At 40.3% G+C, this 17,422-nt stretch overlaps 1 protein-coding gene across 12 annotated transcripts in view; it reads right to left on the reverse strand.

Moving 5' to 3' along the window:
- CALD1 (caldesmon 1) overlaps positions 1-17,422 on the reverse strand; it is a 207,728-nt gene that overhangs the window by 30,251 nt on the left and 160,055 nt on the right. For 9 of the 12 annotated variants that reach the window (XR_004268249.1, XR_004268247.1, XR_004268245.1 and 6 more), the window contains 4 exons: positions 14,178-14,324; positions 9,169-10,213; positions 7,819-7,884; positions 2,058-2,203 (listed from right to left, as the gene is read on the reverse strand). Coding sequence is in view for 6 of the 12 variants with exons in the window: in XM_032275937.1 (XP_032131828.1) it covers positions 2,058-2,203; positions 7,819-7,884; positions 9,169-10,213; positions 14,178-14,324 (1,404 nt within the window). In the remaining 6 variants the exon portion in view is untranslated. The remainder of the gene's footprint in view (positions 1-2,057; positions 2,204-7,818; positions 7,885-9,168; positions 10,214-14,177; positions 14,325-17,422) is intronic. The other 3 variants (XM_032275936.1, XM_032275935.1, XR_004268248.1) reach the window with 2 other exon arrangements.

The following is a 17,422-nucleotide window of genomic DNA, read 5'->3' on the forward strand; positions in this document are numbered from 1 at the left end:
GAACCCGGGAGGCGGAGGTTGCGGTGAGCTGAGATCGCGCCTTTCACTCCCGCCCTGGTGACAACAACGAAAAACCGCCCCCAAAAAAAAAAAAAAGAATGCAGCTTGTTTTCAGTTAAGCTGATAGGTACTAAACTTATCTAAATAAAGGCTGATACTGTCTTCCTCTCTCCTCATTTTATATGTATATTGAGCAGAATTGTACTTCCCTGCTTCTATCAGCATGAACTTGAAACTAAAACTCACATACATTGGTGGCTAAACTAAAATAAATAATATGGTAGCAGCTTGTTCCTGTATTTTTTTCCTGCCCAAAATAGAAAAATTAAGGCCAGTCACATTTAAGGATTCTTAGCATTCAACTTGTCACCATCTCCTGTGACTATTTCTCCCTTCAAATTACCCAGCTCTTTGGATTTCTACACAATAGGCATGTTAATTATTAATTTGAGCTTTGACTGAAGCTTGTTGGCAAGTTTGCTAATTGTTAAACAGCCTTTTTCTACTGACAGATTTTTTAAACATTCCTCTCAACAAAAACAGAACTTAGACCTTAAAAAAACCTTATGCCTATAAGACATATTTTAAACTATTAATTAAAAAATAGCAATATTAGGTAACATTCACTGAACACTTTTCATGGACCTGACACTATTCCAGAGCTTTAAAATATTAAACTTCAGGCACTTCAGCAAGTTTTAGACTCAACTTACTAACCTGAATCACTTGCTTTGTAGGTTTTCTGTGAATGTTCAATAAACGTAATTTTAACATTGTTCTCTTGGCAATCCCAAGTAATAGTTATAGATTCCACCTTTCTTACACCTTCATCTTTTTATTTATAGCGTTTATGTATACCTGTCTGCTTTAGGTTCTCCTTTAGATAAATATGAGTCAGTTTCTGTTCAAATTTTTCTATAGAAAAATTGTTTTGGGCAACTGTATTTATCCATCTTAGCCTCTTGGATGCACCTGAAATGTCCATCCCCAGCAGCTCCACCTGCTTTGAATATTACGAAGGCTTTGGTATAAGAAGCATGTCAGACTTCTCCCACATATCTACTTGGTGACTTTCTTATTTGAAGTGCTCAGAAAAACGGGCTCTATAGACAAGGCTGCAGCCAAGGAACAAGCCCAGGGAAATCCACATGGCAGGGACCCAAGACTCTTCTTCGGCACATCTGGCACAGCGGCCAGTGAGGTAACAGACGTTGGGATTTGGCCCCAGTAGTTGGAGGGAGTGTTTTGTGGGAAAGGAGCACAGGAATCACGTGGCCAGCTCAGTGTCTGCACCTCAAGTTCTTCTACAAAATTGTTAGAGCTCTGAGAATTTGACTGTATTTAGAAATGAGGATTTACATGGACATACTCATCTAGTCTGTCTGATAATGTTGCCGAGATTTTCAATGTGATGGGGTAGGGGATTATGTTGAAGGGAAAGCTCAAGCTCTACAAGAGAGTTTTGTCAAACTGTATGAAATAGAGCAGCAGGTCCATACCCTCTCACACCCTCTTAGAGACTTCCAATGCAAAGGAACATGAAGGACTCTCAAAGTCCTGTGGTAAAGAAATCTGATGAATTGAGCTTTACCTAATGTTTCCCAAGTATTTGGCCACAAAACAATCTTAGTCTTATGCAGTATTTATATACAACCTTTAGAAAATGCATTCTTGAAAATGGTACTGAGAAGCGTCTCTTATGAAGGTGGTCAGACCATAGAGAGAATCATTGAACGATATGAATCCCAGTCATAATGTTTTCTAATACACTCATCTCACATGAGGTCAGTGAAAAAAACCATGGATGCCAAACATGATCTGCCTTTAAAAATAATGGGAAAAGCAGATTAAGCCCTGTCTGAGTGGTGACTGCGGGGCTTCTGTTAGTGATATGGGAACCGGACCTGCTGAGTGAGCATCTCTAAGACAATGACAAATGACCTCACAACAAAAGCATGCTGCCTGTTTAGCACGTTTCTGTCTGGTGGCAAAGGATGAGAAGACTTTTTTTTTTTTTGCATATGAACAGTTGCTATGAACTAGTTGCTACTTCTTACCTGAAAGTATTCTCTGTATGTTTAAGTTTGTGGGTCATGAATTCTCCATTCTGTGACTTAACTTCTGTAAATCCTTTCTTCCGATCCAGGAAGCTCTTAGCTTCTTCTTTGGGTTCTTTGTCCTTTTTAATCTTTTCATCTTTGTTCTAACCAACAGTACATATCAGGAAGGAACAGAACAAGAAAATCTTATTAGGATTTTGGTTGGTATCGCCAAATAAGACCCAGACTTGTTAGGAAGGCAGGAAACTCAGAAACCACTCAGATGTGGTAGAGTTGAAATCAGGGGAAATTCTTAGAGAATGAGCTATGGTCCTTTAGCCTGTGAACAAACACCTTTACCACAATTTTAAGAAGGCAAGATCATTCCTGATCTCACTGAGGTTTTTACTTTCAAGAGCAGTGGTAGTACTATTGTTTGGAAACCATTAAGTTCTGGGAACTTCATGTAAAAGTAGATGTTTGCAGTTCCCCCTGGGAAGAGCAATTAGTAGGCTGGCTTTGATGAAGAATGGCCAGGTTGCCTGGACAGGTTTCTTCTTGGATGGAGAGAGAATCTGTGAGAAAGACACAAATGTGAAAGAAAGAAGAGGAAACCTACCAGTTTAGCTAGATCTTCCAAGCCATTTCTGGCAAAGACCAGCATTTTAATCAACAAGTAAATTTGGTCCCAAGGTTGGGACACTTAATAACGCTACCTTTAGTAGGAGGATTCAATGGCATATTTGGGATCTGTGAGACCATGTTTGTAGTCATCTAAACCATTAAAGTTAGAATGGAATAGGAGAAATTCCAGGGTTTCCCTTGATTTCCATTGTCAGTAAAAATTTAGTACTCTGGAAGTAGTTTTATGATTGCTGTGGGAGACATGGGAAGGTGATATATGGTGGGCAGGTGTTAGCTTTCATATCTTGTGGGTTTGTGTTTCTTACAGTAAATAAGAGTATTTAAAAGTAAGCTGAATTTACATAGCTTTTTGTGGGGGAGGGGGTAAAGGAGTTCAAATTACTTCAATCATATTATCTTATCCATTCTTAAAAGATGAGTGTGAAAACAGGTGAGGTGCATTCACAATGGTTCTTTTCAAGACAGTTACAATGCATGAGCATTCTAAAGAAACCCACAGAGGAAAGGAAGGCCATAAGGATTCAGGACTCAGGACTCGGGACTTTAGGTGCTGCTGCCTAGGACATTCTACCGTGACCTGATCACTCACTCCTTCCCACTTATTCTTCAGATAGTCTCTGAAGATTTACTTCTAAAGTGTATTTTTCATTTCTTATTTTTGAGACAGAGTCTTGCTCTGTTGCCCAGGATGGATTGCAATGGTGCGATCTTGGCTCACTGCAACCTCTGCCTCCCAGGTTCAAGCAATTCTCCTGCCTCAGCCTCCTGAATAGCTGGGATTACAGGCATGAGCCACCACGCCCAGCTAATTTCTGTATTTTTAGTAGAGACCAGGTTTCACTATGTTGGCCAAGCTGGTCGCGAACTCCTGACCTCAAGTGATCTGCCAGGTTTGGCCTCCCAAAGTGCTAGGATTATAGGCGTGGGCCACTATGCTTGACCTAAACTGCATGTTTTGCAAAGAAGAGCACAGGTTTTTGGTCTTTACTGATGAGTTTTAAGCCCTTTGTTTGTCTTCTTTGGGTATTAGCTGATTAATTACTAGAAATTCGCTACTATGCTGCCCTAATTAGTTAAGACTTCAATCTTTCACCTTGGGGTATATACCTAGGATGTCCCTCAGACACACGGAAAAGGAGGGCTGGGCCTTGCCATTCTCTCCAAGAGCTTTGTCTGCAAATCAGGAAATGTGACTTTTGGCTCCAGAGCTGATAACTAGTTATGTAACTTGGCCAAATCACCTGACTGCTCTGGGATGCTGGTCCCACATATGTAAAAAGATGTGTTTGGACCAGATGATTCCTTCTGAATTTTTCATCCTGTCATTTCCCTCTCGGCTCCTCATGGGTCATGAGAGGCTACAGAAAAAAGGAGCAAGCTCATGGCCTGAATGACAGCCTCACTGTGGCTCCCTGATGGCTGTCCTTGCCCAAGAATAAATGCATCAGTATTCATTGGACAGGAAGGATGAAGCAAAATATATTCTCATTTTGGCCTACACTGTTAGACTTAGCCCCAGAAACCATGGACTGGAGTTGATGTTTGGTTAAGAAGTATCTGTGGCTACAAATGTGAGGGAAACCTATTTTAGAGATAACCATGAGACAAATTCTGAGTAGGATCTCACGGCCTGTGGAGTGCTACGTATGCAGACCTTCCCTTTAGCTTTCTCCTATTTTGCAGTCAGAAAAATTTCCATTCTCCCCAAATTTATTATATCTGATTTACTGGTCCCCAAAGTGTTTAAAGTAGATTTGTAAAACAGTGTATGTCTAACGGAAGAAAAATTACCTTTTTTCATGCTATGCCTTTATTGGCAAAGGCTATTGTGGATGGTAGACTTATGTTCTTTTCGGAAAACCTTCTGAGAAACATTGTCAACGTAATAATGATGATTTGAGTTCAACTGAAAATTATTTTCTCTTTCTGGGAAATGAATAAAGTAATTCCATAGAGCCTTTACATTTATTTTTGGATGTTATGGCAGATTTAACGTAAACTCATGGGATTCTGAGCCCCCTGGGAAAGGCATTAGATCTTACAGGTTAGAATGGTACCATGGAGAATGTCTGTGCTGAAGGATTCACAGGTAGCCAGGTATCCTGAAAGTTTGTGTGCATGATACACAGATAACATTAGCATACTCATAAGAAAGGCTCTGGCCAAATGTGCTCATTTGAGTTAAACTCTAGATACTTGGGATATCCAGTACAATAACACATGGGAATGGGGTGGGGGATGGGAATTCAAATGACAGGTCCTTGTGCCAGACACATTCAGAAAGTTAAGCGACCAAGGACTGAGATGTGTCTCAAGCATGTTTCGCATTATTTGGTTCCAGAGTAGCAACAAGCGCCGGGTGCAGCTAGGGTTTCTCAGGCTGGATTTAACGTGCTTCATAAGCCCCAGATCCTTTCCTGGGTTCAATTTCTATAACATGGACGTCTTCTAGACTCCTTGCTATTGAAAGTTTGGTCCATGAACCTCATGGAATCAGATTCTGCATTTCACAAGACTCCCAGGTGATTTGCATGCACACTTATGTTTGGGAAGGATTGGTCCGCATGACATGAACATCACTTTCCAATACCTCAGGAGCATCTCTGCTAGAAACTGTTTTTCTGTTAGAGGCCAGAAAACAAATAAAACAGCTCCTGCATGAAGAACTAAAAAGAGACTTTTTATAACTGGAGAGGAAAGAAAGAAAGCTAAATTAAGTTTCAATGTTGGTGATCATTTGTGACTCACTGCCACAGTTAAACTGCAGTGGAGAAAGATTTTGTGTGTGTGTTTTCTAAGACATCGGAGTGATTTCTGGAAATGTTTTCTCTAAGAAGGCTCATGTGATATTTGTGTTTACTTGTGTTGCTCTATCCTATGGTGCACAAATCCTTGACAGGAAAGGTTTTAGTTAGTTGTTCTCTTTCTTTCTTTTTTGAACAAAAAGGAAAAAAAAATGGAAGAGGTTGTTTAAAATGGCTGAATCATGTAAACGTGATTTAGGCTGACTACATAAAGAAACAGCTGGAAAGGGGAAAACCTAGTCTTTCGACCAGTAGATTATTTACACGGTGTTAAAATAGGAATATCGATTTGGGTTTTCTTTTCTTTTAATCCTGGTTTGAGTGGCTTATCTGGTGTTGTGTCAAAAACAGGTCAAAGTTTTTGGAACTGGCTGGAATGTGCTGAAGGGCAACTTGGGAAACGGGCAGGGCTCAGTCATTCCTGGGAGTATCTGATGGACACCAAGGACGCTGTTGAACTAGGGCCTTATCTGAAAAGAGGCAAAAGGATCATCCCAGTGGCAACTGATGGGCCCTTTTAATTCTCAGACACTATACATAGGTATAGAAAGTTTGGTCAGGACAAACAAATCCCATTTTAGTGAATTGAATGAAATTATAAATATAGAATCCAGTGTTTTCCACAGCCTCTCTTCCCCCACACGTTTAATTACTGAATCATGCCCACTTTCTATAAAGACATTTACCAAGAAACACTTCGAGAACCCATGTGGGACATATTTCGGTTTGAGTTTAGTTCCAAGGTAACTTTCATTTCTCACTTTTTGTAAATGAATTTGTAGGTATTTGTTCACAAAGTGTAAAGTGTTTCCCAGCATGTTCAATGATTTCCTTGAATACCCCATGAGAGCTAAATTCAGTTTTCCTGTTATTAGCATTTACACTTTCTCCTTCCTTTACATGGTCTGTGCTCATATTCAATTTTCCCTTCCAAACCACCACAACTTCTATTAGAAACAGAGAGGAACATACATCTTAACAGAAATGTAGTATATAACATGAACTACGGGTTTTCATTTTTCATGTGAAATTTACAAAACATAGTTAAGAAAATAACCTACCCCCTATTTAATCTGGTCATCTGTTTTCTAAATACGGATTTCTCTGTTTAAGATTTTGAGTTTTCTGGCCAGGCATGGTGGCTCACGCCTGTAATCTCAGCACTTTGGGAAGCTGAGGCAGGCAGGTCACAGGTCAGGAGATAGAGACCATCCTGGCCAGCATGGTGAAACCCCAACTCTACTAAAAAATACAAAAATTAGCTGGATGTGGTACATGCCTGTAATCCCAGCTACTTGGGAGGCTGAGGCAGGAGAATCACTTGAACCTGGGAAGCAAAGATTGCAGTGAGCCAAGATTGCGCCACTGCACTCCAGCCTGGCAACAGAGCAAGACTCTGTCTCAAAAAAAAAAAAAAAAAAAAAAAAGATTTTGAGTTTTCTTAGTAGATGCCATGATAGGCAGAGAAATGTAGCAACAGCCTAATGGGGTTGGAGCTTTCTGGCTACAAAGCACTTCACCAGTCTCAGAGGCGAAGAACTTTGGGTCTTCCTACTTCTGATGATTCAGTTTCACCACGTTCTAATAAGTATTGTGAATTTATTCAAAATTTTAGTATAGTCAAAAATTTTAAGATTATTTGAGGTAAACACAGCATGAGAGTCGACTTGCAATCAGGTGTTCCGATGTGGCACTCTGATTACTGTCAAACCCCATGCCATTCTCTCCGTATAGCTCCTTGTTCACTTACCTACAGTCAAACACCCTGGCACCCACTCCCATGTGTGCCTCAGAAATGCAATGCAGAACATTTGGCCAAACTTCCCTTTTGAAAACCAAATATCACCTTCAGTTCACCAATTTTCTACTGAGATGTGTGTGGGTGTTTTTCCTTTGAAAAGTTAAAGCATTAATCAAGGCCAGTTGGAATTATTTCATGATTGAAATGAAAGTAGAATGGCTCAAGGAAAAAAAAAATTAGCATTCAGAAGAACAGAAAGCAGGATAAATTGATTCCAGCAGTGTTTTTCAAGCCTTTCTGATGGCGTCCCACAGAAAAAGAGACAATTTACATGATAATGCAATACTTACTACCTACAATGCCCTCTGATGCCTTATGTCCATTTCATTTTTTAAACAAATGCTGACTGATACATTGACTTAATTTTGAGACATTCTAACTGGATCTCACTATTCAATGGATTGTGAGTCATGGCTTGAAATACACTGGATAAGAGGTTACAATTTTGAGACTGTCAGACCTGAGATGTCATGGAATACTGCCTGCTTTTTCTATTGCTTTAGGATAATTACTTCTCAATCACAGTTACCTCTTCTTTTTTGAAGGTAGGCTTGTCTTCTTGAAACTTTTCTCTTTTAGCTCCCTTTTCTTCTCCCTTTTTATTTTCAAGAATGGTAAGGTCATACAAGTAAAAGAAAACCTTTCTAATTGACAAGAGTGAGAGGGTGCTCGGATCGCCTTGCAAGTGCGTGGGATGGCTTCTCTTCTGTCTCAGCGCTCACAGCACAGTGGTTCTAAACAGCAAGGTGGGATACTTTCTTCCCACCCCAACATCTTGTGTGCCTGCCATTGTGCTCACTGAAATCTAGCATGGTGTGGCACTCCTTGTGTATGTTTACAAACCTCATGTGTGATTTGGTGCACGCTGCTCATGATCTCAACTATAGCTGTGTTGACGAGCCTCTTGTATAGAAGCAGGAGTTAAAAGACAACTTCAGTGCATTGCAGACTTAGTGACAGAGAATTTGCTCTGGAGAGGTGAATGTGCAAGCATCTCTTTTTTTCTTTTTTTTAGGGATGGTGGTGGTGTGGTGTTTATTAGGTACAGTGCTTCTAATGCAGCCTTGCAGACAGTAAAAACATCTTTCTCAAAGCTTACAAACATTTCCCCCCTACTATTTCCACCCTTCCTCAAGCCACGTGAATTTATGTCACCCAGGTAATAAAGAACAATATGTATGCTCTTAATTACCAGTCAGTTATAAATTGATACTACCCTAAATTAATGGCTTTCTGCAAGTCTGCATTAAGCTGAGGTCTACATGTTGGCAAATCAGGGTTTTGACTTTTTTTTTTTTAAGGAAAGGTTCCATCCACTTCCTTTCCCTTCTTTATTACCAGTTAATTTCCAGGGGTTTGTTTTGCCTTCTTAAGATGAAATGTCTGACCATTATACTTCATGTCTATTTCCCACCCCAGCTTTTATATTTTTTTATTCAATGTCAAGCCCATGAGTGAGGTAAGGAGTCACGGGCCTCTTGCCTCATGCAGACCTATGGATAGAGGAAAGATATTTAAAAGAATGATTTTAGATGCAGGCGTAGAATCAGAAACCAACACAGCACCACCACATTTATCGTCTTTAGATTAATTTTTTTCTTTTTGGAATTCATAAAAGTCAAGCACAGAGCAATGAATTTCTCTCTGTCTTTTGACAGCCAAATTTACTGGCTGTCCCAGTAAATTTGGTTGATTGACTATTCAGCCATCAATCAATTGCTGCATGCTTGCGTATTGCTATGGCCTGAAAAAATGAATAGCTTGCCAAATGACCAAGCACGTGCGCTATATGCATGTGGCCTCAGTCCCAAATTGGATGTGCATTACATTTCTCACAAGTCACAGGCATCACACATATGGTGCAAAATGTTTACTGTACCTGTTTCTTTGGGACAGCTGTCTGAAGTTTATCTTCTTGCACTTTCTTTTCATTTACCCATTTCCCTTCTATTTTCACTTTTACCTTTTCCCCTTTTATCTTTGTCTCTTGTGTGGCATTTTTTTTCTCTTCTAGCTGCTTGTTACGTTTCTGCTCTTCTATCTTAGCTTTCTCTTCCTCCTCTGCCCTGGCCCTCTGCCTCTCCTCTGCTGCCCTTTTCTCTTCCTCCTTTATCCTCTGCCTCTCCTCTGCTGCCCTTTTCTCTTCCTCCTTTACCCTCTGCCTCTCCTCTGCTGCCCTTTTCTCTTCCTCTCTCATCCTTTCCCTCTCCTCTTCTCTCCTTTCTCTTTCTTGGGCAGCTGCTTTTTCTTCTGCTTCAATTCTTGCACGTTCATCTGCTATCTTTTTGTCTTGCTCAGCTTTAATTCTTTCTCTTTCTTCTGCTTCCAACCTTACCGTCTCTGCCTCAGCTCTTTCCCTGTCTTCCTCTTCTACCTTTTCATGACGGGGACTCTCATCTGAACCTTGTTCCCTCTCCTCCTCTGGCTGAGGCTCTTCTGAACTGACCTGCCCATTTTTTAATGCCATTACCACCGTTTCCTCCTGGCTTTCAGTTGTTTTCTCTTCTACCATCACCTCTACCTGATTTTCTCCAGTGCTCCCTCGCTTTGATTTCTCTTCCTCCTCCTCCTCCTTTTCCTTGTCGTTCTTCTTGTTTTCATCAGCATCCCTCCAATCATTCTTCTGGTAGGACTTGGTGATTGTTTCTGATTCCTCTATCTCGTATCTTTCTTGGCGACTTTCACTTTTTTCTTCCTTCTCTGCGGTTTCATTTTCTGCTGTGTCATTTTGCATTCTTCTGCTTGGGAGCGACAGACTTGCATCTGTTATTGTTGGGTCAAACTCCTTCTGCCGCTCCAGAGCCTCCTGAAGGCGTTTTTGGCGTCTTTCCTCTCGCCGAGCCAGGCGCTCCAGGAATGCGGCCTCATCATCCCCTTCCACTTGAGTGTTTGCGGTGGTTGTCTTGGCCTCCTCGTTGGGCACACTGTACGACAGAAAGAACACCACCAAAGACAGCTTGTTCATTCATCAGTCAGCAGCATCCATACGGCCTGTGCCACCCAGGACTACAGCAGGTGCCAAGCTCGTCCATATCCCCAGCCCATTACCATTTTAGTACATGCCTGCCTGGCTTTCAGCTGACAGCATGTGCTAGCCTTTCTCTGGGCACTGGAGTCTACTCAACATGCCAGACGTGGCTTGGGTATGAAATGTCCCCTGGAAGCAGCTTTCAAACAAAAATAGACAAGCCCTAGTGTTTCAATACCTCAGCACCCCTCACTTTTTGAGTTGGATAATTCCGAGGTGTGTGTTCCACACTGGATCTCAGAGTTTCCCAGTGGAGTGAAGCTCCAGACACCCACAGTGGTGACATGCTTGGTAATACAAACTTTATTTGGTGGACTTCCCTTTTGTGTCTCACCTTCCCACAGCCCCACCAGCGTTTCCTAGGATCACCTTACAAATAAATACTAGCAGTCAGATCTTTGTTTCTGGACTGCTTCTTGGGGAATTCAAACTTAAGGACCAAACTGAAATAATAAGTGAATTCGTTTGGTGTCAGGTAGTATTCTCACATGTCATTCGGTCATCTAGAATTCCTGATCTGGATTGGAGGGTCCCAAGGCACTTTGAGAGGAAGAAAATGTACATGACAGTGTTGAGATTCCACACTCATGCCAATGACCCCAAGGGAAGAGACATCTAAGTGTCCCTTACAATTCCTGTTCCTCCTCCCATAGTCAGGGGTAGTGATTACCACTCAAGGATTAAATTTCCACCTTCTCCTTTCTTTGTACCTAGTTGGGGCCATGCGACCAATAACTTCCAATGAATTGTAAACAGAAATGTCCAGCCAAGGCAATGAACAAACAGAGGTGCATTCTCTGTCTTCTCTCTGTCTGCTGGTAGATCAGTGAGAGCCAAGCCCTAGGTTTTGAGAGTCACAAGACAAAAGAAGACAGGCAGCTGGTTCCACCTACTAGACAGAAATATGCATAATGTAAGTGTTACTGCACTAAACTTAAAATTGGGGGGCACTAATCTTTATAGCAGCCAGTATTACCCCAATGAATGTTTACACAGTCTACCTTCTTTGTCAAGATTTCCATGAATAAAGGGCTTCTTGTCTATCTTTTCTACAGTGGACAAAGGGCAGGTACATTTGACATTTATTTTACAAAGAAAAGAAAATCTCTAAAAATTAAACTGTTGTCCATCACCTCCCTCGCTGTTGCAGGACGCTGGACACTGTCCAAGTCGGGGGTGTTGGTTCCTACTTGTAGGAAACACCCAGTCATGTGATACCAGAACTGTGACCAGAGTTGGAAGAATTTGTCTTGCAGTGTTTAGAAACTCCATCAAATTTCATAGTTCAGACCAAACTTGGCCCTTTTGAAGTTCAAGTTCACTTAATTTTGGAAAAACACATTTCATATTTAACGATAAAAAATGGCAGAGTAAAAACTAGCTTTAAAACTTTCTTGGCTTTTACTTTTGCTACAGGATACTGCCTCCGTGAATTAGACATGTGAGGATTAAATGTCCCTACAAATGCAAAAAATTTATAATTTAAGGGGAAGTCTATAGAGAGGGCATTTGGATCAACTGAATTCTAATAATTTTTAAAAGGCACCAAAATTCCAAAGTGCTAGCCAGATTAAAGTCTTCTTATGCTTAAAAAAAAAAAAAAAAAAAAAAAAAAAAAAGAATTTGAATTCAATCAATACCATGAAATAATGAATAATAGCCAAATATGAGAAGAGAAGGACAAGGAGAAGCAAGATTTTAAAAGCAAGAAAACTACGGACCACCGGTAACTTTCTAAGCCCCTGTTGACCGTTGACCACCCATTAATAACCAAGGTTCAGGAAAGGCATCAAAATGCCATTTTTAAAACTCTTTATATTCTTTCTCTCTCAGCTTGAAAATAGAAAAGGTAGGGAATGACTATGTTGCCCCCCAGTGTTAAGCATCTGGTAACAGTGAAAATTTATTGAGTGCTTACTATGTGTAAGACACTCTGCATTTTACATGCAGTGTTACATAGCTTAAGTTTAGCAGAATTTTTGGGAGAAAGGTATAATTTTTATTTCCATTTAAGTGAAGACATCAGTTAGTGAAAGGTCAAGTTGGAGTCAAAGTCAGTTAGTGAACCCTAGAGATCGTACCTATTTCCCCTTTGCTCTACTTACTCCCCAGTTAGAGCTACTTTCCAAGGGAAAAGGTCACCAATATCTGTGCTGCCTGCCAACATTTTCAAGACTGCTTTCAGAAACCTTCTAATACAGCCTCTCATACTTGGGTTAAGGAGGCCAGGCCCCATTCCCTTCAGCATTTTCTAAATAGACTGAATTAAACAAAATAAAACAATCTAAAACCAAAACCACATGTGAGATCTTATATAGTGTATCCATTATAATCAGTCCATGGTTTTAAATTGAAATTATTTTCTCCATTTTCCTCCTCAAATATATCCTCATCTTTTTTAGACCTTGGGGCATATAAATGACAATATAAATGACATATACTAACCATTAGCATAATGAACTGTGTAACCTTATTTCTGCTGCAAAAGCCCTTTTTAAAGAAGTTGAGCCTATTAGTCATTCTCAACAACCCTGATTTCGACCAGGGCCAGAGTGAGAAAAAATGTAACAGCAAACTCATTAAGTGTGTTTGAATAATCACATTAAATTAACCAGAATTTTGTATCTTGTTGAATATTATGGTGATCAGAGACTATTGATTCGGGCTGCATGTTAGAAAAAAGACATCTGCAATTCATGCCCACTTAAAAAATTCATGTGGTATCTGTTAATGGTGGGCATGGAGGACTCTATTAAACTAACACATCTTCAGTTCCAAACAGATAGCAATATCCTATAGAATAAATGTAAATACTTCTCCTTATTTAAAGATATAACCCACCAGAAAACAATGTAGATTCCTTAGAGAAGTAAAAGTAGAACTTACATTTGATCCAGCAATCCCACTACTGGGTATCTACCCAGAGGAAAAGAAGTCATTATATGAAAAAGATACTTGCACAGACATGTTTATAGAAGCAGAATTTGCAATTGCAAAAATATGGAAGCACCCTAAATGCCCATCAACCAACAAGTGCGTAAAGAAAATGTGATATATATCTATATCTATATTCCATGTTGTGTGTATGTATATATATACATATATACATTATATATACATACACACACACAAACTGCGTAACAATGCATGTAAAATGTATACACACACACAACATGGAATATTATTCAGCCATAAAAAGGAGCAAAATAAAGGAATTCACAGAAACCTGGATAGAGTTGGAGACCATTATTTAGATGAAGTAACTCAGGAATGGAAAACCAAAACCAAACATCGTATGTTCTCACTTATAAGTAGGAGCTAAGTTATGGGGATGCAAAGGTATAAAAACAATAAAATGGACTCTGGGGACTCAGGGAGAAAGGTAGGGGGGCGTGAGGGATAAAATACTACACAGTGGGGATGGTGTACACTGCTTGGGTGATGAGTGCACTAAAATATCAGAAATCACTATTATTATCTATGTAACCAAAACCCCACGTGTTCCCCCCAAACTATTGAAATTACAAAAAAATTAAACAAACATATATATGTAAAGATATAGGCCACATACTTATTAAATTAAGCAAATATTAGATTGTAAGATGAAATAAAAGCCTTCAACTGGGGTATGTTTATGAGATGGGAATGGGGTGGAGAGAGAACAGTATGTCCTAATGTCTAAACCAGATTGCCTATCCAATCAGATTCGTTGCCTAAAACACCGCAAAATAATTAAACAAGTTAGATTGACCGAAAAAGGTTGAGTTGGGCTGAGAAAGGAATGCTTTGCTTGACAAATTCCACTCAACAGACAGGCTGAGACACAAGTTAGAAATTCCCTATCGCAAAGAGGACAGTACCTGTTCTGGGCATTCACCTCCACCTGGTCGGTCACCTGTCCCAAGGATTCTTCCTCCTGCTTCTGCCGCAGCCGTTCCTGCCGGGCTCGGCGGCGCCGTTCCCGGGCGGCCTCCTCTTCATCATCGTCGTTCCTCTGGTAGGCAATTCTGCAACATTACAAAGACAAACATCTTGAGTATGCCACCTGCCAAACGTCATCACCAACTTCTTGGCAGGAACAGCCCTGAGCCCTTTTCTGAATTTGACTGCTTAATGAATCACATTATTCTAAAAGGATGGTTCTGTTCCTTAAGTTTAGAGACCTCGTGAACTAGTTTTCAGACTTTTAGCTATTTGAAAAGCATTAATCCAATAGCTACAGAAGATAATTTGCAATGATCAAATAACAACTAAAACATTCTGCACAAAAGCAAGTTGCCTTTGGAAATTACGGGTTAGCATTTCTTTTCTTTTTGGAGATAGAGTCTTGCTCTGTCACCCAGGTTGGAGGGTAGTGATCTCGGCTCACTGCAACCTACTCCTCCCAGGGTCAAACGATTCTCCTACCTCAACCTCCCAAGCAGCTGGGATTACAGGTGCACGCCAGCATGCCCAGCTGCTTTTTGTATTTTTCGTAGAGATGGGGGTTTCACCATGCTGGCCAGGCTGGTCTTGAACTTCTGACCTCGTGATCCACCCACCTCGGCCTCCCAAAATGCTGGGATTACAGGTGTAAGCCTCTGCGCCCTGCCTTGGGTTAGCATTTCTTTACAAAGGTGATTATCAGTATGTAAGATTTAGAAGAAGAGACCCAAAGTATTGAACCAAAAATAATCAAAATGCTTACTTAAAAAGATCTAGCATGTTGCATGAGTTACTTGTGTAGACACTGTCATGAAGATCAGAAAAGAATCAAGTTACACTACCAAACCAGGACTTTGGTGTTAATAAGCCAAAATTATTAAATTTAATTACAGAAAATATACTAATTATTAAAAATAAATATATTAAATAATAACTATTATTAAAATTGGGAGTAGAATATCTTCTTTGCTTGGATTTTGTTTTTCTCCCCAGTTCCTTTTCACTGGAGAGAGAAGGTGTTATTGACAATGGGTAGGAAGCTTCGGAGTCAGTGCATTTTGAAGGGGTGGCAGCTCCCTTTAAAGCCCCCCTCTTCTGCTCTAAAACATGCTTTAGTATCATACCACCCACATGCTGGGCACAACACAATGGCCCACAGCTGTTTATTTAGATAGATGTCTATAGGCTGAGGCAGACAGAAGAGACACAGAGGACTTCACATGTGTATACCTTATTTGGCACTTTTTTTGAGACAGAGTCTCACTTTGTCACCCAGGCCAGAGTGCAGTGGTGTGATCACAGCTCACGCAGCCTTGACCTCCTAAGCTCAAGCAATTCTCCCACCTCAGCCTCCTGAGTAGCTGGGACTACAGGTGCACACACCACCACACCCAGCTAACTTTTATACTTTTCAAGATATGGGGTTTCACTATGTTGCTTAGGCTAGTCTTGAGCTCTTGAACTCTACTTAGCTTTTGTAGTCATCTAAAGTGAATGCCTATTTGAGGAGATTACAAATCAATATCACTATGCTAGATATGTTTCTCTTAAGACTTATTTCCAAATAAAGAATTGGAGCTGGGGAACTGCAGAAGCTCATACTCAAGAGGAAATAGCTATTTTGACACCTTTGATGAGATACAGAGTGCCAAGAAAGCATGGGTGCTGGCTTGAAGGGTCAGTAGGTTGGTGTGGATATGGGGCTGCATTGTGCAGCAAGCTGCTTTTTGTATTAGAGAGTTGCAGTGTTTTTGTTACAATGTTACTTACATGTCTACAAAATAGAAATCCAGATATGTAAACATTTCATACTAATAATTCTTTTTTAAATTGTGGTAAGAACACTTAACATGAAACCCACCCTGTGGCATATTTTAAAGTGTACAATACAGTATTGTTAACTATAGGCGCACTGTTGTATGGCACTTCTCTAGAACATGTTTATGATTCTTGTATCATTGCAAAGCCAAAATAATTTGCAAATTAAAATAAAACAGTAGAACTATACCACTTATACCATACATGAACCTAATATAACTGAAGATGGTTTGCTCATGTTGGAGTTATAAATTAGGCATTATTAGGCTTAGACTCAGTACTTTCTTTCATCTGTGTCATCTTTTGACTTCAATAATAAGAATGTTACGAATGTTTTTCACTGAAGTATCTCACAAAAAACAGGATTAACGATTCCAAAGGTTGGTTGGTTTCTTCTTTGCTACTTGAAAAAATCTGACTTCATATTTACAAAAATCTGCTTATGTGCAATCCTCAAAAGCCAATACAAATAAAGTGTCACTAATTCTATAAAATGGGCTAGTTTGTTCTACAAATATAGAGGGGGCAGTGGGATATAGTTGATAATGGATGATCATGATTCAGAAAACTTGGGTTTTAGAACTGGTCTCTTACTAATTTACAGCCCTTTGATTAACCTGAGTTAAATATTCTTGTGTGTGACAATCAAATGAAATAATAGGTATGTCATGACAAAGCATTCTACACTGCAGTATCTTCCTGTTATTAGGAAAGTTCAGTTAAGGAGCTGCTTTTGGGGAAAGATGAGTTCAATTTTAGACTTGTTGAATTTGAGGTGACAACATGACATGATTTGAATGTTCCTTTCTAATTCAATCACATTGTAGTTTGCAGTAGAAAGCCCTTCCCAGTGGTTTGGCTTTACCCTTCAGATTCTTGGCTTAATATTCCTTTGGCTTCTTTCTTGGGAGACAGCTTTAACCACAACAGGGAGAATCAATCCTTAATAACTGCTTCCCAAACTAATCAAACAAAGTCTCAATTTGCTTTTCTACATCTCTGGATCAGCCATGAGGTCATGCCTGTTACCTGGGGCCTTCTTCGAAGACAAGCAAAAGGCATAAAATTCCATATGGGGGCCGGGCGCGGTGGCTCACACCTGTAATCCCAGCTCTTTGGGAGGCCAAGGCAGGTGGATCACGAGGTCAAGAGATCGAGACCATCCTGGTCAACATGGTGAAACCCCGTCTCTACTAAAAATACAAAAAAAATCACCTGGGCATGGTGGCGCATGCTTGTAATCCCAGCTACTCAGGAGGTTGAGGCAGGAGAATTGCCTGAACCTAGGAGGCGGAGGTTGCAGTGAGCCGAGATCGCGCCATTGCACTCCAGCCTGGGTGACAAGAGCGAAACTCCATCTCAA

The sequence above is a fragment of the Sapajus apella genome, unplaced genomic scaffold, assembly GCF_009761245.1.
Source record: "Sapajus apella isolate SASKATOON/1434 unplaced genomic scaffold, GSC_monkey_1.0 scaffold7, whole genome shotgun sequence".
Classification (NCBI taxonomy): domain Eukaryota; kingdom Metazoa; phylum Chordata; class Mammalia; order Primates; family Cebidae; genus Sapajus; species Sapajus apella.